Source organism: Physeter macrocephalus, chromosome 10 (genome assembly GCF_002837175.3).
Source record: "Physeter macrocephalus isolate SW-GA chromosome 10, ASM283717v5, whole genome shotgun sequence".
In the NCBI taxonomy this organism is placed as follows: domain Eukaryota; kingdom Metazoa; phylum Chordata; class Mammalia; order Artiodactyla; family Physeteridae; genus Physeter; species Physeter macrocephalus.
In genome coordinates, this window is record NC_041223.1 from 27,024,591 (window position 1) to 27,047,330 (window position 22,740).

Sequence of the window (22,740 nt, forward strand, 5' to 3'; positions counted from 1 at the left end):
GATAGATGGATAGAGAGAGAAAGATAGATACGTATAACATAGGTTATTACAAGATATTGAATATAGTTCCCTGTGCTATACAGTAGGACCTTGTTGTTTATCTATTTTATATACAGTAGTTTGCATCTGCTAATCCCAAACTCCTAATTTATCCTTCCCCTGCTCCCTTTCCCCTTTGCGAATCATAAATTTGTTTTCTATGTCTGTGACTCTTCAGCACATTTCTTAATTTCAGCCCCGCCCTCCCATTATAAGGAGCATGGGACCTAGAATCAAGCCTGTGTGGAAATCCGGGCGCCACTGCTCACAGGCTTGTGGGCCTTCAGGCCGACGCCCCAACTTTCTGAGTGTCCCTTTCCTCATCTGTAAAATGTGGCAATGCCTAATTGCAGATGACAAGGATTAAATGGAATCAAATACAATGGATGGCAGAGTGACTGACAGTGTGTGGAGAAATTACTATCCATTTCATTCTTCTTCCGGCACTGAACTCGGACATTTCAAAAGTTTTACAGAAATGACCCTCAGGCCCGAAGACCAGAATCACTCTTCAGTGTGCGTGGCTCACGCTCTCTTTGCTGCAGAGAGGTTTTCCCGGCAGTAGTCATCTCGTTGGTCGCGGCGGTGGAAAGTCTCGGATTGTCAGAGCTGCGAGCCTGAGTGGCTGGGACTAGAAGTCGCGGGCGCTCCCCTCTCCCTGGCGTCTGGGCCGGGCTGCGGCGGCACGCGACTCCGCCTCCCCGGCCGCCCCGCCGACCCGAGCGCGGCGCGCAGTGGGAGCTGGGGCCCGGGGCGCCGAGGGGAGGCCGCGCTGCCACCGCCCGCGGCCCGAGGGGGCGTCGGACGCGACCGGCCGCCCGCGGAGATGTGACCCAGCCCCGCCGCCCATGTGGGCCCCCCGACCCTCAGCGAAGGCGGCTGCCATAGGGGCCCCGGCACCCGGCCTCCCGGCCCTGCCGCTGCTGCTGCTGCTGGTGGCCGCGCCGACGGGAGGGGCAGGTAGGAGGGTCGCGCCGGGACCGCGACGACCGCCCAGCTCCGGCTGGTTTCGGCCCACCCGCTCCCGGGTTTCGCTTTCAAGCGCGCAGAGCGGGAGGAGCGCGGGTCAGCGCCGGGAGCCCCAGAGTCCCAGGGAGAAACTCGCCGCTGCCTCGCGCGGGCCGGCTTCAGGGTCAAGTTCGCGCACTCCGCGTTTCACACTTTTCTTTGCGGGAGTTGCAGGCGAGGTAGAGGAAGGTTGACGGTGGTCGCTCCCAGGGGTACCCACAGCTGGTAACTTACGGTCGGTGACAGTGACCTTTCGCATTGCACTCGCCGGCACGTCGCAGGCTCCCGCCACCCACGCCGTGGCCGCACCGACCTGTCTCCTTTCTACAGAGCACCCCAGGGAAGGAGGCCATGTCTGCCCTTTAAAAATCAAACTTCCTGAAAGAGTGGGCTTTGGGGGAACCGGAGTTAGAAAGTGCAGCGTTTCTAAAGTAAGATCTTTCTGGGCACGTCATTTTTTTTTCCTTTGCGGTTTTGATCTTCTACATATATGTGCTCTTTGATTTTTTTTGGAAGTAACAAAACTTTGAACTGATCCATGACATAGGTAGCTCAAGGGTTTTTGGTTTTAAGTTTTAACTCTCTACCATCTGGAATCCAGTAAACCAGAATGATTCATTAACCTGATTTCTTTTTTTTTTTTCCTTCTGCATTTCTGGTGTATGAGAAAAAGAAATTCTTTTAAAGCAAGATATCTAGGACCCTCTTTTTTTCTTTTTTTTTTTTAAGTTAAAGCAACACAACTTCCCAGAATACTGTGCTTTGTACAGATTTGATCCAGGCTTCCATGTTTTTAACCCAGAGCTGAACAATGACAGTGAATGCAGGAAGAAAGTTGTTCATGAAACTGCAGTGTCCTTAGTAGTCAAAGAAAAAGTTACTGAAGTTCAGTATAGTTACAAAGGTAAGAATTGTGTGCATATAGATCTTGGAGAGATTTTTGGACAATAGACATTATACACAAAAAGTTTCTCTTCTAAATCCTAAAGTTACCAGAAATTGTAGTTCTTTTGTCTTGTGATAAATATTCTTAGGTAAGCTGAATGGAAGATCTGCTCCTGACTTATCCAGATACTGAACCTCAACTAACAGACATGAATTTAGTTGTTTCTATTTCTAATCAAAGAAATAAAGCTTGCTCCTTAATTGGGTTGGGAGGCTGACATTAGAAGGTAATAATATTCTTGGCTTCAAAGCAAAATTGAGGAAGAAACAAAACAGAAGAAACTCTTTTCTGACCCACGAGACCCAGGTACTTTCTTAACTTTCTTAGCTCTTCTTCAAGAGTTCCTGTCCTCTTCTGGGCCTCCAGGCGCCCTGAGGACTGCTGGGAAAACCAGGTGAGAAGACATATATGGTTACATGGATACCATACCTGACTCTTAAGAGAGAGCTATTCTATCTTGATGGATCCGCCACCATATCTGCTGAGCAATGTGAACCTTCTAATAGTTATATGACATTACCATTCTCCAGTAGGCGAATTCTTTAATTTTTCGAACTTTTAGCACAAAAGTTCGAAGTCACACAGCTCTGTGATTGGATCAGACTGTACAATACCAAACATCCGAAAAGAAAGAAAAAAAATTCAATGTGGCATCAACATTTTAGGAAAGTTCCTCGTAGTTCATTTCAGGTAAACTTTTAAAGGAATTCAGAACGTCTGTGCCACTCCCTCAAGGCAGGAGGGTTACACATCTGTACCTTCACTCTCTTATGTCTCCAGGGACAGAAGTTTCACTAGGAAGTTTATCACTGTGGTTTATCAAACTCTGCCCTGTTGGCCCAATCCCATGTCTTATTCCTCAGTGAAGATAAAGAACCGTGGTCAGCATAATATAAACAAGAATTTAAAGCCAGTAAGAGAGTGGGAGGAGATGACTTTCCAAGGTCATGTATGTCCTCTCCTCAAGCCCTTCAGAGGCTTCCGCTGCTCAGAGAATAATTCTGAATTCTCCTACGTGGTCTTATACGGCTCACTCCTGCCTGTCTCTCCAGCCTTACCTCACATCACTTAATTCCTGCTATCCTGGCCTTTTTCCAGTTCCTAGAGCAAACCAAACCATTTTCCATCTCAGGACTTCATACTTGCAGTTCCTTGTGCTGGAATGTACCTGTCCAATCTGTCCCCGGCTAACTCCTATTCAGACTTGGCATCTCACCTCCAATGTGCCTCCTTCAAGGAGAGCTTTCCAAAATCCCCAAAGAGGGAAAAAATATGGTTTATTATGCCTATGAACAAATGAGCCAAACTCTAGGTTTGGAGCTTTTGAATGCAGTCTATTAGAGCATCTCTGCTTATTAGAAGTAATAGACTATAATTAACAGAGTGAGGGTATTTGTTGAAATGTCTCTTCTTTGATATAAACACAACAGCATCAGGTATTTTATTTCACTGAGAAATTATTTCAGGATATTTTTCAAACACACACAAATGATTCCAGTGAACTAATCAAATTTTCTTCATTATTTTCGTCTTTTTAGCTTTTAATTTTGAACTATTTTGAGACTTACAGAAAAGCTACAGAAATAATAGAGCTCTCATAAACCCCTCACCTGGTTTCTCTTAATTTTAACATGTTATGTAACTGTTGTACAGTGTTTAGAATGAGGAAGTTAACATTGGTATAGTATTGACACTATTCACTAAACTATAGGCTTTGTTCCAATTTCACCCTTTTTTCCACTAATTCCCCTTTTCTGTTCCAGGATCAATCCAGGATCCTCATTACACTTAGTTGCTGTGTCTCCTTCCTCTCTTCCAATCTATGACAGTTCCTCAGCCTCTCTGCTTTCATGTCCTTGACAAATATTTTTGAAGAGTTCTTGTCCCCTCCTCCTCAGGCTGCCCCTCAATGTGGGTTCATTTGAAGTTTCCTCTTGATTAGAGTGAGGTTATTCCTTTTGGGCAATAATACCACAGAGATTATGTTGTCTTTCCCAGCACATCATATCATGGGGTTTATGATGTCAATATGTCTTCTTCCTGGCAATGTTAACCTTGGTCATTTGGTTTAGGTGGTGTCTGCAGGGTTTTTCACTGTATAGTTACTATTTTCACTTTCTGATTAATAAATACATTGTGGGAAGATACTTTGAGATCATGCAAATATCCTGTTTCTCCTCAAACTTACACCCACTAATTTTAGTATTCATCAGTGGGTACTGAATGTAACAACTATGATGCCTAATGGTGATTTTTTTAAATTTCATTTTTTCCTTCTCTATTTATTAAATTGGAATTCTAATGCAAAGAAGAACATTTACTTCTCCCCCATTTATTTATTTATTCAGTTGCTTAAATATATCAATATGGACTCATAAATATTTACTTTATTCTTTGAGTTATAATCCAATACTATTATTATTAATTTTGCTGCTCAAATTGTTCCAGCTTTGGCCATTAAAAGCTCTTTTAGTTTGACTCCCATGTCCTTTCAACAAGCCCCATTCTTTTTGAGCATTTCATTGCTTTCTAGCAACATAAAATGTTTCAGGTTCATCTTGTATTTTCCCTTCCCCAGGGCTGAATCAGCTACTTCCCCAAGGAGCTCTAGCTCCTTCTACTGGAGAATAGGATCTAGAAACCAAAATCTAGTTGCCAGGCATACTCATTGCTACTGGAATGTTGTTTCTAGGCTCTCTCAGCGGACAGAGCTGGAAGTTATAAATATGTATACTAACCCAGGCATCCACACACATCTGTATTTCTGTATCTATGTGTATGTGTCTATGTATACAAAAGACGATATGCTTACACTGATACCTCTGATTCCAAGAGCACAGAGTTCATTGCCTTTCCTTTCTTTATTTGTAACTTCTTTCTCCAACAGTGAGAAACCTGATATCAGTATCTATAATAGATTTACTTATTTATTCATTTCTAGTTTAGAGTTTCAGAAGTATTAACCCATGCTCCTATGAAAAGGACATTTACTAACTAGATTATAGCATTTATATACAGTTCTTTTGTCTTCAGCTTTATAATACCCAGTCAAGATACTGTTGACCAAAGTTACTTAGATTAGACCGGTTTTCCTTCACCTTCTTTACTGCGGTTATATTGTCTATTTGTAATAAGGTTAGGTTCATTTGTTACTGTTGGTATTTCAGTTGGGGTTTCGCACATGCTAGTTGGTTTTGATTGTTGATTTGGGGGTATTTGAAGGGTATGTGAGACATTACTGTGGCTTAAGAGTCAGAGATGTACAAAATGGTACACTTAGAGAGGGGTTGCCCCCTCATCATCCTTACAACCTGGTTCCTATTCTTATTCCATGTCACCCCCGTAGGTAACCAGTCTCCTTAATTACTGGTTTATCCTTCCTGTATTTCTTTTGCACCAGTGAACAGATATGTGTGTATTTTCTCATATTCCCCTTCTTTCTTACATGAAACCTAGCATACTACAGGTTCTCTTTTCTACTTAGCATTTTTTCACTTAACAGGATATATCTATTCTGCTTCACAAATCCGTAATCCTCAAAGGTAGACCCTGACTGTACCAGCCAAATTCATATCAAGGCTAAATCATTTCCAAATTTTGCTTCAACTTCGCATGAAAACAACTGGTTTTAAACATATTGTATGCTAATAGTCAAGAACTCGGTCTACATCTGGGTGCTCTGTTGCAGCTAAAGCAGGATTTGTCTTCTCAAATGTTCTTTTCATCAAACAAGCTTGTCCTCTTTTCCAGCTTCTCTCCCATTGCCTTTGGAGCAGACATGAGGGATTTCTTGTACATTTGCATGTACATTTATCATTTATTGGCTATTATATAGCTCCTCATTGATCAGCTCGAAACCCATCCCCAGCATGTCTGGAGAGCATCATATACCTGAGATCTAAGAGTGTGGCTGTAGGTATCACCAGCCTCCCCTTTCAGAAGATGTGCTTCTACTACCTGTAGCTATTTATTCAGCTTCCTATAGAACAAATCCAGGAAAGGCAGAATTTGCTCCCTAGAGAACAATTAAGGAGATCTGTTACCCATAGGAGGTGGCACGGTGTACAACCGAGGTGTTAGGGATGAGGAGGGGCGTCAGTTCTCTGAGTGCACCTTTCTGTACAGCTCTGACTCAGAGGGCCATAGGTAGGATGCAGATTTTGCATTTAAGCCTAAACTTTAGACAAAGACAATAAGCAGTAACATATATTTTTAATTTTTAATACTAATGCTATAAAACTAATACTTCAGTATAAGCATCTCATAAAACATTATAAGCATAAAACATTAACTATTTTTAAGTGCTTGGCATACTACTTTTCACAAACGTCGCTCAGTAAATTTGCCTTTTTGGTTAAAAGGCACCTTTCATTATATGCATGATACTTTTAAAATGACTCTCTACTTGAATCTTTTTCTTCATGTACAATTTTACCAGGTATCTTTGACATGTTTACTTCTATGATGATAAAAAAAAAGACTGCTAAGTATTAACTGCAGCTTAAGGTAGTATATATTTTAAGAAGTGAAATCATTTTATTCATCTTATTTATAACATTACCTTTATGCTATGATTGTGATGTTCTGACAGAATTTTTACTTTTTCTTGGTCCACATTTATGATTATTTGACTCAAAAAGTGATACTAGAAAAATGAATTAAATCTCTATAATCTATCTCAAGATGTGTCAATTCCATTTAAAATTGGAGAACAAGAGAACTTTTTTAAAAAAGAATGCTGGCTGAAGACAATACAATTAAATACTTCCTCTGCTTTATTTTCAGAATTCCTTTTGATATAGAAAACTAGGCTTGAAAGGGCCTTAAAATCCCGTCTAACTGCTTGCCTTGTGACTCTTCCCTGCAACATAACTTCAGAGTCATTACCTATCTGCTGTTGGAGCACCTCTCATCACAGGAAACTTGATACCTGACACCCAAGACAGGATGTCCTGTCATTGTAGACTTCCAGCTACTAGAATGTTCTTCCAATAAGTAAGCTGAGGTCTTGATCTCTTTCATCTTGTCACATTGTTGGTCCTCACTCTAAGCTGATGAAGTCATGCAGAACAAGATGCTCAGCTCACTGATTGCAACCATCACATTTCCTCTGTCTTCATTCATCTCAGCTAACCACCTCCCCAGTTGTGTCATGCCAGGCCCCTCTCTCTCCTTGTCTTTTCTGTATGTGTGTGTTCCAGATTGTCTGTAAGTTATCAGGCATATTCACTGTAGATCATGATGACATGGCTGGTCTGCCAGATTTTAATCACTGCCCCTGGCATGTTGGTCCTTAAGCGATTCAGCATCAGTTTCCTGGTGAACAAAGGGTTCCTGATGCCTAAAAGTTACCCTCCCTTTTTACCTTTGTTGTCTTTTCCTATAAGACACAGACCTTGACCCCTCATTTAAACTCAGAATTTCTTATTAATACAATTTCATTTTGTGGAGGCAATTTTCTTTCTCTTTACTTCTCAGAATACAGAGAATGGAAGTATGGCATGATGTTTTATCTAGAGCACATGATGTCTGTCATGGTGGACTTTAACACAATTAAGGAGACTCTTTTCTAGAAAGGAAATTTTTATTGATTACAAATATTATCTATTCAAAATAAGTTCTGTTTTTCAAGTGTGGTGGTCACCACAGTGCACGTTGAGACGCCAAAATGGCTTCCACTCAGCTTCTCCAATCACTTTATGCATCGCATCATCAAGTGCCAGCCCCACCTCCAGGCACAGAGAATGGGCATACCTTGTCCTATACAGATTTGCCAGGAAGTTTTCCTTATACTTCTTGAGTCTCAACATGTATGTCTTTAATCCAGCCCCCTGAAATTTTCCATTCCATACCGTTAACATTTGTATTTTGGTGATATGAGATATTTTGGCAAGTGTATCCTCTTAGTTGAAGCATTTGTTTACATTACTTCTGCCATTTAAATTTCCTCTTTTTCAACTTTGCAGACATTTTTTTTTCTCCTACATGAATCCCTCCATCCTTACTTTCAGGTTACTTGGCAGCCCTTAAAGCATTCGTTCTTCTCTTAAGTAAACATTGCGTTCATTTTTGAGGAAAGATACAAGGAACAGACACCTACTATATTACTTTCCTAAGGCTGCCATAACAAAGTACCACAAACTGGGTAGCTTAAAATAACATAAATGTATTATCTTACAGTTCTAGAAGCTAGAAGTCTGAAATCAAGATGTTGGCAGGGTTGATTCCTTCTGAAGGCTGTAGGGGAACATCTGTTCCATGCCTCTCTCCTAGCATCTGGTGGTTGCTGGCAATCCTTGGCGTTCCTTGGCCTGTTGAGCATCATTCCAATCCTCCGCCTTCACACAGTGTTCTCTCTGTCTCTTCACATAATCTTCCCTCTGTGCATGTCTCTCTTTGCGTCCAAATTTTCCGTTTGTATGAGGATACGAGTCATGTTGGATTGAAGCCCACCCTAATGACCTCTTTTTAACTTGATTACCTCTATAAAGACATTATATCTAATTAAGGTTACTTTATGAGGTACTGGAGACTAGCATTTAAACATATTTCTTTGCGGGGCCACAGTTGAATTTGTAACACCTACCATACCCTCAACGGCTTGTAGGGCAGTGAGCCGTACTCATGAGCTTGGCTTCTAAAGTGGAGAAAAGCTACCTTTTCAACCCCATGCAGTTTTCCTCCTCACATGTTTATTAGTCTGTGTCCACTGCCAAAAGGAAACCTTTGCAGAAGTCTCACGCCTGAGAGGCTCTCCTGAGAATGTAGAGGGCAGAGATGAGTCGTCTCTTGTACTTTCCATAACATGAACATAAAAGATAGCCACCATTTTGCAATATGTACAAACATGGAATCATTATGTTGTACACCTTAAACTAATACGTTATATGTTAATTATACCTGTTTTTTAAAAAGGAGAGAAACGTCAATGGGTATGTAATAAAGATGGTGGAGTTTAAATTTCTTTAGCAGAGGGGTTCACTCTCGTCAGACCTCCATCTCTGTTCCTCTATGTGGCACGTTCATTGCAAAATCTTCACGCGGGCCTCTCACTGCTGTGGCGTCTCCCGTTGCGGAGCACAGGCTCCGGACGCGCAGGCTCAGCGGCCATGGCTCACGGGCCCAGACGCTCCGCGGCATGTGGGATCCTCCCGGACCGGGGCACGAACCCGCGTCCGCCGCATCGGCGGGCAGACTCCCAGCCACTGCGCCACCAGGGAAGCCCGCAAGATCTTCACTCTTGCTCCAGCATGGACCATTTTCATACTTGAGGCGAACTATCCATATGATTCCAAGTCAGCCCCTCCTCCTCCATTTTAAAGTATAAAAGAAGTAAAAGGTCCTCTGAATTATCCTACTAAATGCTTTACGTTGTTATTTTTAAAATTTGCTGATCGTTTGTAGGTGCAAAATAGAATATCACGTGTACCTTAGGAGCAAATAACTTAGGGGAATGAGGTATTTGAGGTGATCAGATTTAATGAAAAAGAATTACCTTCATACCCGACACATTCATTTTGAGTTTTCATAAGTTAAAATACAACTTGACACAATGTGATTTTTAAATAACCTTCTTTTGAGCACTTTTCATTCATTCATTCTTTCGTTCATTTATTCAATATCATTCATTCATACATATCAGGAACTGTTCTCGGTATTGAGGTGAACTAGAAAATAAGGCCTGTTTCTTCGTGGAGCTTTTAACCTCAGGTGATTACATCAAAGTATAAATGCCAGAACTGAGGAAACCAAGCTTCTTTAGAAGCACAGAGCAAGGCAACTGATCTAATCTAGGAGTCAGGCAGGGCTTCCTATAAAAAGGGAAAGTGAGACTTATGAGAATTGCCAATATACTTGTTATATTTTTCATTTAAAATGCTAGCAAGAAAATAAAGTTAAATCCTGCTCTAAGCATATTCTATCTATAAACTACCACGTGGTTAACATTCCTTTTTCCCACCTACATTTCTTTCTTGTAAAACTACAAATCAACCAACAAAACCCAACAACAAATAGCAGAATCCTATGAAACAGATGATTTTTTTTCTGGCAATGGTATTGCCAGGTGGGTAGGAGTAAGGAGCTTTGCAGCTGTAGGGCAGCCCGACCTCAAGGTCACTGACAGCTTCAACAGGTCACTGTGGTCTGCGGCTCTGTGCAACACTGAATCCAACCACAAACAGGTACCAAAGGCTCCCTTGTTACAGCTGTGGTTTTCTAAGAGGGCTGGTGACCGAGGCGCTCTTTTTCACTTCCTGAATCAACACAGTCCTTTGAAGGCTCTGTTAGCTTTAACAGCAAGAGCAAAGGGAATGTCTTCATTGATCCATTCTCTGAGTTGATCCTGGAGAGGATCCAGTGTTGTCAGTGCCTTTGGCTCTTCGTGGGTGGCCTCTTCACTGTTGCTCTGCTTTTATCCTGACCAGTGTTTTTTAATATCTTTGTGGTAGGATAACCACTTCAGAGAGCGGATCTTAAGCGAACCCCGCACAGCACGTGGATCCCCTGTCCATTTTATCACATTTAGTTACACAACTTCATTGAGGCTTAATTCAACCCTGAAGAGGTGTGATCCGAGCCCTGGTCACCGTCAAAATCATCAAAGCATTGACTTGTCACTATGGAGGAGAGTTAACCTATTGAAAAATATTGCACCTTTCTGACTGTTTTTGATGGCAGCTGTACACTTCTGTATTCATCTTGTTTGACTGGAAAGTCTGAGATCACAATTGAGATCACACTCTCAACCTCGTTTGCCTCAAAATCCCCATCAACAGCCAAGAGAAGTAAATACTACTAATCACTTCCAAATCTCCACTTGCCATGGGCTGCTCTTGCTTCATTATAAAGTAAGTCTCTCTTACTTTTTCTATTAATTTTTTCTCACATTTTTATCTTGAGTGTCTCTGAAAATTTCAAGTGATGGAGATGTTAATGGAAGAATCACGTTACTTATGTGAGGATGAAAAGAAGTACTATGATTTATGAAAATTATTTGAAAAATAAAGTGGATGATGTATGTTGATATTTAGTAAACACCTATTGATGGAAAGCAGCTGTTCTTTCTATTACCTTAGTGGTTTCAAATGGTGTGTCTTTGACTCTGTTCTTTCTTTTATCTTTTCCTTTCTGAGGCAAGTTATCAAGTTGTAGAGACTCCAACCCACATTTGAATCTATTTTTCCACAGTTACTATGGTATTCAATTTGGATAAACACTTTGGAGATCACAAAATGTGGAGAAAAATCAAGTCCCTGGCCTCAAAAAGCAAGTCTGAAAGGGAAGGGAAGGGAAGACATACATACAAGAGAGGACATAAGGAAGTGAGACTGATTTTCTAACCACGGGACCAACATATTCAAATTAATAATGGCATCTTCAAAATAGACATTTTAGGAGGCTGTGCACAAAAATCTCACAATGTATTTCCTAAACTCCTCTTTTCAGAGTTCTCAGTAGAACCTGTATGCATCTGTCAGATTAAGGTTTGCCATTAAGTGGCAAACCTTCATCTTGGAGGTGTGGTTTAATTTTCAAAAGCATTCAAAGCCACTTCCAACCAGCTTGGGTAATCCAGCTAAGAAATGCTATGTTGGGCAAAAACAAGGTGTGACTATAAAAAAAAAAAATGAGATGGAATTTTTTGCATGTATGCAAGCGGCCGCTGAAGACTGTTGTAGCTGAAAGGAAGCATGCCCCAGATGCCAGAGCTGAGCAGTACCAGGGAATAATTATAAACCCTCCCAAGGGAACTGCTTGGACAATGCGCACTCTTTTTGATGGGTAAATGCCAATATATTTATTTTAAGAAGTAGTCTCAACCTTAAAGTCCTGCTTGCTCTCAAGCACCAACAGCAATATTCCAAAACATGTTTAAGCACATAGATTTACTTATTGAGGTGTGGCTCTAAAGAAATAACATGCTTTTTATGTATGACTTATATATCGCTCATCCATATAAAAGTTCACATACCTGGCAGGGAAAGCACGTATTGATGGATTGTGTCCCAGATTCAGAAAATATCTGCTCTGTGAGAGCAGGGCCTTCTGTGCGTTTCTGTCTGCCACTGCACCCTAGTAACTATCAGTTTCTGTTTCTAGTAGGTGGCCAGTAATGAGGTTGAATGAACGATGTGACTAAGTACCCTTCCACCAGAAAAAACTTCAATGAAGGAGAAATACTAGGGTTTTCCTCATTGAATTCCTTGTGTGTGTGTGTGTGTGTGTGTGTGTACATAATTTTATTCACACTGAGAAAAGGTAAGGAAAAGCAGCATATGAAGCATTTGCATTTTTCAGAATTGAACTCCTCATTGAATTTCTTTTATATCTCCTTAGAAGCAGTCATCTGTAACATGCACACTTTCCAATGATCATGCAGTCTCTTCTTCCCACAACACTGCTCCTTGAAGCGTTCCCTAAAGGCAGTAAGTGAGTGTCCTAGTAGAGAGCCCTGTTGTCCTCAGACCACTTGGGCTCAAACAGCTTCCAGATGGCTGAATAACCATAGGCAAATCAGTCAGCCTCTCTGGGCCTCTATCTAATCAGCTGTAAAGGGAGAATAGTAACCATGGAGGACAATACTGAACTAATGATTATTGAGCTCTTTCTTTGTACCAGGCACTATTTTGGGAACCTTATTTAATCATTCCAACAAGCCTATGAGGCAGATAATATTATTGTTTTATTTTACAAATGAGGAAATTGAGTACAGAGGCTAAATAACTTACTTCAGGGCACACAGCTTAGGTAAGCAGTAAAACAGGGAGTAGGTCCCAGTGTGGCTCTAGAACTCTTGTTCTTAAAACTTCTGTCTGACCTACTCACATAAACAGTTATTAGAAGCCGATGAGATAGGGCAGGTGGCAGTGCCCTATATAACATTCAGTCTACTATTAAGGGAAAACAGAGGCAGTATGCAAGTACAGCAGCAAGTGGGTAAAGAAATAATAGAGAAATTGTAGCGGGATTGGTAGAGGAAGATAATCGAGTTCAGAGGAACTAACGTTAACATCAAACCGTACTCTCTCCTTTACAGAAGATAGTTAAGTGTATTTTCTCAGGTAAATAGTTCCTGAATAACATTTCAAGTGTTGTTTAGGTGATTCACTTTCTAAGGGCACTCGATATATGTAATATATATCAAGGGGGAAAAGAGGAAAGAGGGGTTAATATTTTTCAGGAGAGATAATTTATAACTTAAGACCAAAGAAAATATGCCTTTCCTTTCAGCACGATGAAGTTACAACAATATTTAATCTGTTTGAAGGCAGTGACACTGTTTGGCTCTCCTTTGGTGGAGGTTGGGATGAGATATTTCCAACTTTTGCTTTCTGAAACTGATTAATCACCCTCTGGTGCTTTTTGTACATCGATTGTTTTTAACCCCATTTCCCACAACAGAAAACTCATTCAGGAGGTGATTTTTTTTTCTTTTTTTGGTCTTACAAGCATAGTAGGTATTTTCCTATTTTGACAGACACTTGTAAGATGTAGCAACCACTTGCCATGGGCTGCTCTTCCTGCATTAAAAAGCAACTGTTGAGTATCTTCTGACTGTGCTAATCCCCTGTGTATAGTGTAAGTTTCCCAGGGTGATTTCAAGCTATCAAGGTTTGGTGGTTCAGGCTGTGTCACGCTCAACCAGATGCTCATGTGAATCCGGGTGCTGCCCTTTCTCTACAATTTATGTGAGCCCGGTGGTCCCTGGTTAGTTCAGTTCAAAAGTATTTATTTGAGCGGCACTGGGGATACAAAGAATCTTATAAGACATGGTGCCCAGGGTCAAACAGCTCAGATTCCTTCACTGCTTCAACTTCAGAAAGACAGATGGGGCTGGAGGGCTGGAGACTTTCTCTGGGCAAAGGTGGGCAGGGCTTCCTCAATGCTGAGGTTCCCTTGTTAATCATGACCTTGAGAAACTTGCATGGCCCCAAAGGGAAGTCCCCAAAAGTGGACACATTTGACTGTTCAGCCTCTTGTAGTCTGGTGGTTTTGCTCAGGAGTGAATGAGCATACTGTCCATAACGGGAAACTCAGAAAGCCTCATCCCCAGAAGAGAGAGGTTTGGGTAACCCTGAGCCTGATTACCCTTTGTGAGTTCGCTCTGAAAACCTCACCACTTTTTACCAGTGTTCATCAGGCACTAGTTTATGCATAGACTTTTCCCACAGTCTAATGAAATGGAAATACCTTTTACTGTCAGGCATATAATTAAAACTGCAACATACTTAAGATGATGACCTTAGTATTATCTTTGAGGCCATTAAGAAAATGTCACATACCATTTCATTCCACCTACAGAAAGGTAACTATAAGGTAATTCTTGGAACAAGTCTAAATGACATGACTTACAAGCTATAGCTAACCCATCATTACTTAGGAGTTCATTAAGTGGACCCCTTCTTGCTGGCCCCCCACAGCTTTGTCAGGACAGAAGCCATCTTTTTGGTTGTTGTTCATTGGTTAATTTTTTTCCTTTTTTAGATTGAAGTAGAGTTGATATACAATATTACATAAGTTACAGGTGTACCATATAATGATTCACAATTTTTAAAGGTTATACTCCATTTATAGTTATAAAATATTGGCTATATTCCCTGTGTTGTACAATATATCCTTGTAGCTTATCTTATACATAATAGTCTGTGCCTCTTAATCCTCTACCCCTCTATTGCCCTTCTCCACCTCCCCACTGGTAACCACTAGTTTGCAGAAGCCATCTTAAATACCCATTATCCAAGGGGGCCCCCCCTCAAGTCTCCCTCCATTGCCCAATGTCCATACCCCGGTCAGGGAAGCTCAAAGGGAGCCTGGAGTTCTTGTCCCTTTCTGAGGTCTTCTGTGTTTCATTTTCTCCTGAAGGACCAACCTCCTACCCAGTGACTGTCGTCAGGAATGCCCACTCCCTTTAGGGGAGACCATGCATATGCTCCACAACATCACAACGTAATCACGTCATTAAAATAGTACAAGCCAATACTCTAAATGGAGGCACACATGGAAAAATAAGGCGTCTTTTAGTTCCCAAAGATACTATAAGAGGAGGGTACCAAAATTGTAAAGGCATAAAAACCGCAGAGCTAGTTAGGGTTTTGCGGGTGATTTGGTGTGACTAGTGAACATAGTGCATTTGGCAGAATTACAAAAGGAGAGGCCAGACGAGACCATGGAGAACTTTGTGTACCAAACCGAAGTTGTAATGGTATAGCACTCCCAGAAATAAAATTATGTGTGCTAATCCAACAGCTTCGTGATTTGGGATATGAAATGGATGGACTTTCAGAGGATCAGAGCTGTACTTCCAGGCCATCAATCTATGCGAACAAAAATGCTTTTGTTACCCACGAATTGGCACATGACTCCTGCTATCAGTGTGGGTGTGACATATTTTCTCTTTGTTGTTGATTAAATTATCGATACTGGCAGGTTAGGAAAATGACTTATCTCAACTGGAACATACATTCAGGAGTGTTTTCTTTATGTTTTCCAAACTGGAAACAGTGCCTACAACTTTGTGAAGATGAAAACACCACAAGGAAATACTAGTTATCAGTTGTTCTTTTTAAAATAATGTTTCGGGGCCTCCCTGGTGGCGCAATGGTTGAGAGTCTGCCTGCCGATGCAGGGGACACGGATTTGTGCCCCGGTCCGGGAAGATCCCACATGCCGCGGAGCGGCTGGGCCCGTGAGCCATGGCCGCTGAGCCTGCGCGTCCGGAGCCTGTGCTCCGCAGCGGGAGAGGCCACAACAGTGAGAGGCCCGCGTACCACACAAAAAAAAATAAATAAATAAAATAAAATACTGTTTCTCCTCCTCAAAAACAAAGTGCTAATTCTATTTTTTATCACTCTTTTGCATCATCAAAAGGGCAAATATTTCTTGATAAATCCTCATCTGTTGATTTAGCTTTCACAACACAGCAACTCTCTTACTGATGTGACTCTCATAGCTCTGCTTCATCAGGGGGTACTGTTTCTACTTTGAAAAGAGAACTCCCAGCTGCGCCCACCTCACCCTCCATATCCACAGCCAGCATCTCGGTGCAAGCTCAGCATTCCTCACTGGGGCTGCTGCAACTGCCTTCTTACAGGTCTCTCCAGTTCTGTTCTTGCCCCCATCCGGTCTTTCTTCCTCTCAGTAGTGAAGTAATCCATTTGAAGTACAAATAGGCCCATGGCTTCCACTGCATAAAAGGCTTCAATACTTTTCTGCTGAATTTCAATTATAACCTAGCTTCCTTCCCAGGGTTTACAAAGACTGGGGCGGGGGAGAGGGGGGGAGGGATCTAGCCCCTTTGAACTTCTTCAGTTACATCGTGGCCGCTCTCCTCTTCCTCACTTTTTCCAGCCACACTGGTCTTTTGACTGTTCCAAAGGCACGGTTTTTTTGGATGGGCTTTTTCCCATCTCAGGAGTCTCCGCCTGGAACACTGCCCTCCCCCTTCACAGCTGACTCCTAAGCCCCTATCTAAGTAGGTTCTGTGACCCACTACTGCAACCTTATTCCCTTTCATAACTGGGTCACCAAATTTGTAAGTATGTTTTTGTTCGTTTTTTGACTTGTGAATGGTGCTCTCTTTCCATTAGTCTGGGATCTCCACAAGGGCAGGAACATATCTGTTTATTCACCATTAGGTATCCACACAGTGGCAACTGTATTAGCTTCCTGGAGCTGCTGTAACAAAGACCACAAACTGGATGGCTTAAAACAACAGAAATGTATTCTCTACAGTTCTGGAAGCTAGAAGTAGGAAACCAAGGTGTTGGCAGTGCCATGCTTCCTCTGAAGCGTCTGGAGGAGGTTCCTTCTATGCTTTGTCCACCTTCTGGTGGTAGCCAGGCTTCTTGGCTTATAGATGCATCACTCCAACCTTCCATCTTCAAATTGTCTTCTCCGTGTGTCTTCCGAACACCATTCACTGTGTCTTCAGATGGCTTTTATCATGGTAAGGCTGCCCCTGGGATAATACTTTGATTTATTGACAAGAGGATAGATATCCAAAACTGATATATTTTCTGCCTAGGCAATCAGAAAGATAATGTTAATCCAAATGAAGAATCTGAAGGATTAAAAGCTAGGATATTCTTTCCCCAGAAACAGTGTACGAAACAGCAACATCCATTTTAAAATGTATTTCTGTTGAAGGTGTTTACTACCATGTATTTACAATGAGCTTAACTAAGCATTTATCTTTTTCTTTTAATTCAAAAAATTGTTGCTGTGATTCTCACTTGCAGTTAAAGGCTAATAAGTTTACAGTCTTCTCATTGGGTTTTTAAAATTTCTTTATAAAGATGAAATGTAACTACTAAAAAACATTTTTCAAGATTGTGAAAGCAGGAGTCTTTTATAACATCATTGGGAAAGGAGGGGGCCATTTTTTTCTTCTTCCATTTCTTCTTCCATTTAATTTGCTTTTTTTTTTTAGTGATTAATTTCTCTTAGTTTTAGACTCTTTGTTGTATTAGTTATCTAGTACTGTGTAACAAACTGCCTCAAAACTTAGCAACTTAAAACAACAAATATTATGTCATGGTTTCTGAGGGTCAGGGGTCCAGTAATGGCTTAGCTGGTGGTTCTGGCTCAGGGTATCCCACAAGAGTATAGTCAAGGGGTAGGCTGGGGCTGCAGCCATCTGAAGGCTTGACTGGAGCTGGAGGATCCACTTCTAAACTCATTAATGTGCCTCTTGGCAGGAGACTTCATTCAGTTCTTCACCAGCTGTTGGAGGCCTGTTACTTGCCACATGGTCCTCTGCAGAGGATTGTTCACAAAAAGGCAGCTGACTTTTCCCAGAGTAAATAATCCTAGAGAGAGAAATCAAGATGGCAGCCACAGTATCTTTTATAACCTAATCTTGGAAATGATGTACCATCACTTCTGTCATATTCTATTGGTCACACAGGCCAACCCAGATACAGTGTGGGAGAGGAATATACAGGCTGTGAGTGCCAGGAGGAGGGGATTACTGAGGACCATCTTGTAGGCTGGCTAACAAAACTGTGGCAATATGTATAATTTATCCATAATGTAAACTTGCAGAGAAGGTATATATCCATTTCACAACATTTATAATGAAATATGTTTTCTTGTCAGAAAATAGAATGGCAGGATGAGAAAATTGTTTAATGTTTTAATATTGTCAGATTATTAATTCCTTTTGTTTAACCTATTATTCCTTTTATTTAAACTATTAAAATGATTTTTTTTAGCATTTCTCTAAAGAGGATTTCTATAAATTAATCCTCTACGATACAGAGTTTGGTAACATTTTGATAATTGATGTAGCTTTTCTAGAGGATCATTTAAATGATTACAAAACACTAGTAAAAATTTCTGTTGAATCAGTAAACATTAATGATTGACAGCACATTCCAGAGTGCTTTATTTCAGAAAAGCAAAATTGCTTTGTTTCCTCATAACAGTGTTTCCCCCAATTAAATTAAAATGAGCAGTCCATTTACTTTGTTCCAAGTTATTTCTTTAAAAATTTGGGGGTATGTTTTAGGCATTTTGAGAATTCTGTTCTTTACTTATATTAAAAGTCACACAGAAACCAATGTTGTAGAAGATAAACCTTTGTATAGATAAACATTGAGAAAATATGCCTGGATTATAATATCTAAGATAATTTGTGTTTTTTTATTCTCCGAACACAAATTGCCACAAATCAGACTATTCTGGTTCCTTCTCAGTTAGTTCTGTGGAGCCATGTTTTGGTAATGTCTTCCATCTGCGATATTATAATACACAGTCTATTTTAATTTTAGTTTTTACAAGATGCTAACCACTCTTCACATGTTAGTGTCATCTAAAAATATAGAACCACAGCATTTTAGATCTGGAAAGATCCTCGGAATTGTTTATGTTGACAGTGTTCCCCACTTTTGAAGAATTGGGGAATACTATACTTCATGGTGCTGCTTCCCCAAGTTCTCTGTTTTGTCTTAAAAATATGATTAAAAGTTATAACCTAGTGATAGCACAGAGCAGTATTAAATCATTAATAATTATTCATTATATATAAGCTCCAGAAAAAGCCAATACCAGTTGATATGCAGTGGTTCCAAAGAGTTAGAAGAATAGAAATCAAAGACAGACACTGGGCAGGTGGCATCCTTTAGAGATCCTTTCTACTGCTCCTACACACACACCCACACAGTGATCAGTTGACAGAGCTTCTCTTTGAGTGTTTAACTTCCCTCTCTAAAATAAAACTGAGGACTTCCCTGGTGGCGCAGTGGTTAAGAATCCTCCTGCCAATGTAGGGGACGTGGGTTTGATCCCTGGTCCAGGAAGATCCCACATGCCGCAGAGCAGCTAAGCCCATACGCCCCAACTACTGAGCCTACGCTCTAGAGCCCGCGAGCCAGAACTAGTGAGCCCGCATCCCACAACTACTGAGCCCGCGTCCCACCACTACTGAAGCCCGTGTGCCTAGAGCCCGTGCTCCTCAACAAGAGAAGCCACCACAATGAGAAGCCCTCTCACCGCAACTAGAGAGAAAAGCCCGTGCGCAGCAACAAAGACCCAACGCAGCCAATAAATAAATGAATTTATTAAATAAAATAAAATAAAACTGAGGTATTGAAAAAAATGAACAAGGTTAAAAGTAGGAGTCATTACAAATATAGCACATGCTTGCACACATGCATGAACACAAACTCAACCACTTATAGTTTGGTCACTCTGCCACATGTTAAAGAGCTTATTTTGGCTTAGAATCAGGGTCATGTTACATTATAAAGTTTAATTCTAAAGGAAAGAATTTTTTCTTTCTTTTCATTTGGCTTGTGGGATTACAGTACATTGTATAGAGCTAATCTTAGCCAAGGATTACCACAATCATAAAGCTAATTCCTTTCTCTGACATTAGTCTCAGTTGATTTATACAAGAATTATTGAACGTTAGCCAAAATTGGACCAGCCTTCAGTGACTTAGCTAAATTTTATTTCCTGTTTGATTTGAAATATCAAAATTTGATATTTTCCAAATTCATTGACTAGAATATGCATATTGATGATAAGTTCTTCATAATATCTGATTGTTTATTACTCAGGACTTTGGGATCTCTCCAATAGTTTAAATTAATATTTTGATTCTTTCATATCACCACTGAATTTTTTCATTTATTGTATTTAAAGGATTGTCTTTGTTTTCTTTTATAAGAAACTATTCTTCACTTTTCTTTTTTCCTTTTCTAATTTTTTGGTAGTTTCTCCATTTTTTATCATTCCTTTACAGAGGATTTCTATAAATTAATCCTCTAGGATACAGTCTTTCTTAGAACACAGTTAGGTGAACATATCAGTGTTTAATTAAATAAATTGTCTTCTTTCATTAGTTCTTATTATAATTATTTCTTTATTATATACTTTAGTAAAGCTAACCCCAGCTCCAGTCTCCAATCCCTGGCCTTTCAGTGACATCGATCCTAAATTTTATTTCTATATCTAATAAAGGGATTATTTCAGTTATCTTCTGGTGCATAACAAACTACCCCAACATTTAGTGGTTTAAAAGAATCATTTTATAATTTCTCGTAATTCTGAGGATTTATCTAGGGCTCAGCTTGATGGTTCTTCTGCTGGTCTCTTTCAGAGCCTCTCATGAAGCTTCAGTCTATGGCACATGGGGCTGGAATGTCCACAGTGGCTTCATTCTGGCCCCTTGGTTGGAAGACTGGGCTCAGCTGGGACACTGGGACAGCCGAACCTCTCCCTCTTCACATGGCCTCTTGACATGGTTTCTCCAGCATAGTAGCCCACTTTTTACATGGCAGCTCAGGGCTTTCAAAAGGACAAAAGTGGAAGCTCATAGGCCTTGTTAAGGCTCAGTCCCAGTATCAATTTTGTTGGTTAAAGAGGGCCATGAGGTCAGCCCATGTTCAGTTTGGAAGGAAATACACAGAGCATGAGTACTGGAAGGTGTGGCTCATTGGGGGCCATATCTGGAGACCAGCTACCACATGTTAGGTCTTCCTTTCTCTCTATTAAGACCTCAATTCCTCTCCACTCCTTTTTCAGTTCCCTGTGTCTCTGGTGGTCTGCCTAAACCTACAAATATCACCTTCTTATCTATAAACATGAAGAATATCCTACAGTGGAACCCACCACAGGGCCTACAAGGAGTGGAAGTTACTTATTCTGTGCAGTATTTCATGTAAGTTGGTTCTTTTCGTTTTGGCTAATTTATAAGTACAAGACTCAGACTCCTATTAATGGTGCAAAGATAAACCATCTATTGTATTAAATGAGTGAGGAAAAAGAAAGGTTTTAGATATTTCATGTTAAATTATCTCATTGTGTTTTGTTAGATTAGATTAGACAACAGTTTCTTCATGGAAACAGAGTATTGAGTACGTAGGCAAGAAGAAGTTATTTAAATGGAGAAAAGAAGTCTGTCAAAATGTTATTCTGTGGCTGAGCAAACAAGGAAATCCATCGCCTCTGAAACCTCTATACTTATTAGAATTATAGGACATTTTTAAGTGAAACTGAGTGCAGAATTCTGTACAACTCACAGTTTGTATTAAAGATAATAGTGAATGGACATTTTCACTTTTCACCTCTCACTCAACACTCATTGCAATCAAGAAGGAATGCAAAATGGTAAGTGGGTGTGTGATAGACCCTCACTCCTATACCCACTCACCTAATATTTAATAAAGAGCTGGCTCCATTCAAAGAGTAATTGTCCCAAAGAATCCAGCACACCTATCCCTAATTACTGAAAGGGAGAAAGACAAAAAGAACACAAGTCAAACATTCCTGAAAGCTTTCTCATGGAAATTAAAGAAAAATTCAGACAAATAATGGTTCATAGTTTGAATCCATAAACAACATGTTCTTTAATGGTAAACCTCAAAGAAGAGATAACTGTCAAAGAAGAGATTCTAAGACAAGAAGAAGAACTTTTTTAAAAAGCACGGTGGCAGAACTTAGGAAGAAGATGGAAAATAAAAATGTTATATAGAGATGAAAAACCTATTATAGCTAACAGGTAGTAATAATTGAACAGGTAATAATGACTATCTGGAATTGCATATCGTAAATGCATGCTCTGTCTAGGAAAATTTAATAAAAATAAGAGGAAGACATATCCTGGTAAAGTTATTTAACTTTGAAGAAAATGAAATGACTTATGACCGTCACAACAAAAGCAATGGTTTCTATCTGGCAGCACTCAGTTCATGACAGTGATATATCTTCTGAGGGAAAAATAAGTGTGACCTAAGACTCTTACCAAGTTCAGCAAATGTATTTTCTGTATTTTCAAGCAGGTTGAACTTGGGCTAGCACTCGCCTGAGACCTTCTTGCAGGCTGTGGGGGGGGAGGGAACACTAACTAAAGATGATATGCAACTGACAGAGGGATAAAGATGAGCCTAAACGAATTTAGTAATGACAAGGTTTTGGCAAAAAGACAGGGAGCAGGCATTGAAACTATCTAAATGTAGAACTAAGACTAGTGATGGGAAATATGGTTACAGAACTTTCTTGTAAATGTTTGAACCTTATCAATAATATAACAAATCAGAAGGTGGGGAAAAACTGTATGTGTACTGACTTCCGTAGAACGAAGCCATTATATGTGATCCAAAATGAAAATATGTCATCATTTTAATAACTAAACTCTCAATATCTTTCATACACAATTTTCTTAATTTAAAAGATCTTTGAAAGGGCTTCCCTGGTGGCGCAGTGGTTGAGAGTCCGCCTGCCGATGCAGGGGACGCGGGTTC

The 22,740-nt window shown here is 40.4% G+C and overlaps 1 protein-coding gene across 11 annotated transcripts in view; it reads left to right on the top strand.

Annotated features, from left to right (window-relative positions):
* Positions 1–534: 534 nt before the first annotated feature.
* Positions 535–22,740, top strand: part of IL20RA (interleukin 20 receptor subunit alpha) — a 36,545-nt gene continuing 14,339 nt past the window's right edge. Inside the window, exons 1-5 of one of the 11 annotated variants that reach the window (XM_055087484.1) lie at positions 861–999; positions 6,779–6,988; positions 10,444–10,842; positions 12,332–12,424; positions 21,023–21,158. In XM_055087484.1, the coding sequence (XP_054943459.1) occupies positions 21,082–21,158 (77 nt within the window). In that variant the 5' untranslated portion in view covers positions 861–999; positions 6,779–6,988; positions 10,444–10,842; positions 12,332–12,424; positions 21,023–21,081. Of the gene's footprint in view, positions 1,000–1,817; positions 1,952–6,778; positions 6,989–10,038; positions 10,177–10,443; positions 10,843–12,331; positions 12,425–16,674; positions 16,941–21,022; positions 21,159–22,740 lie in introns of those variants that run through there. The other 10 variants (XM_028494395.2, XM_028494396.2, XM_055087483.1 and 7 more) reach the window with 10 other exon arrangements.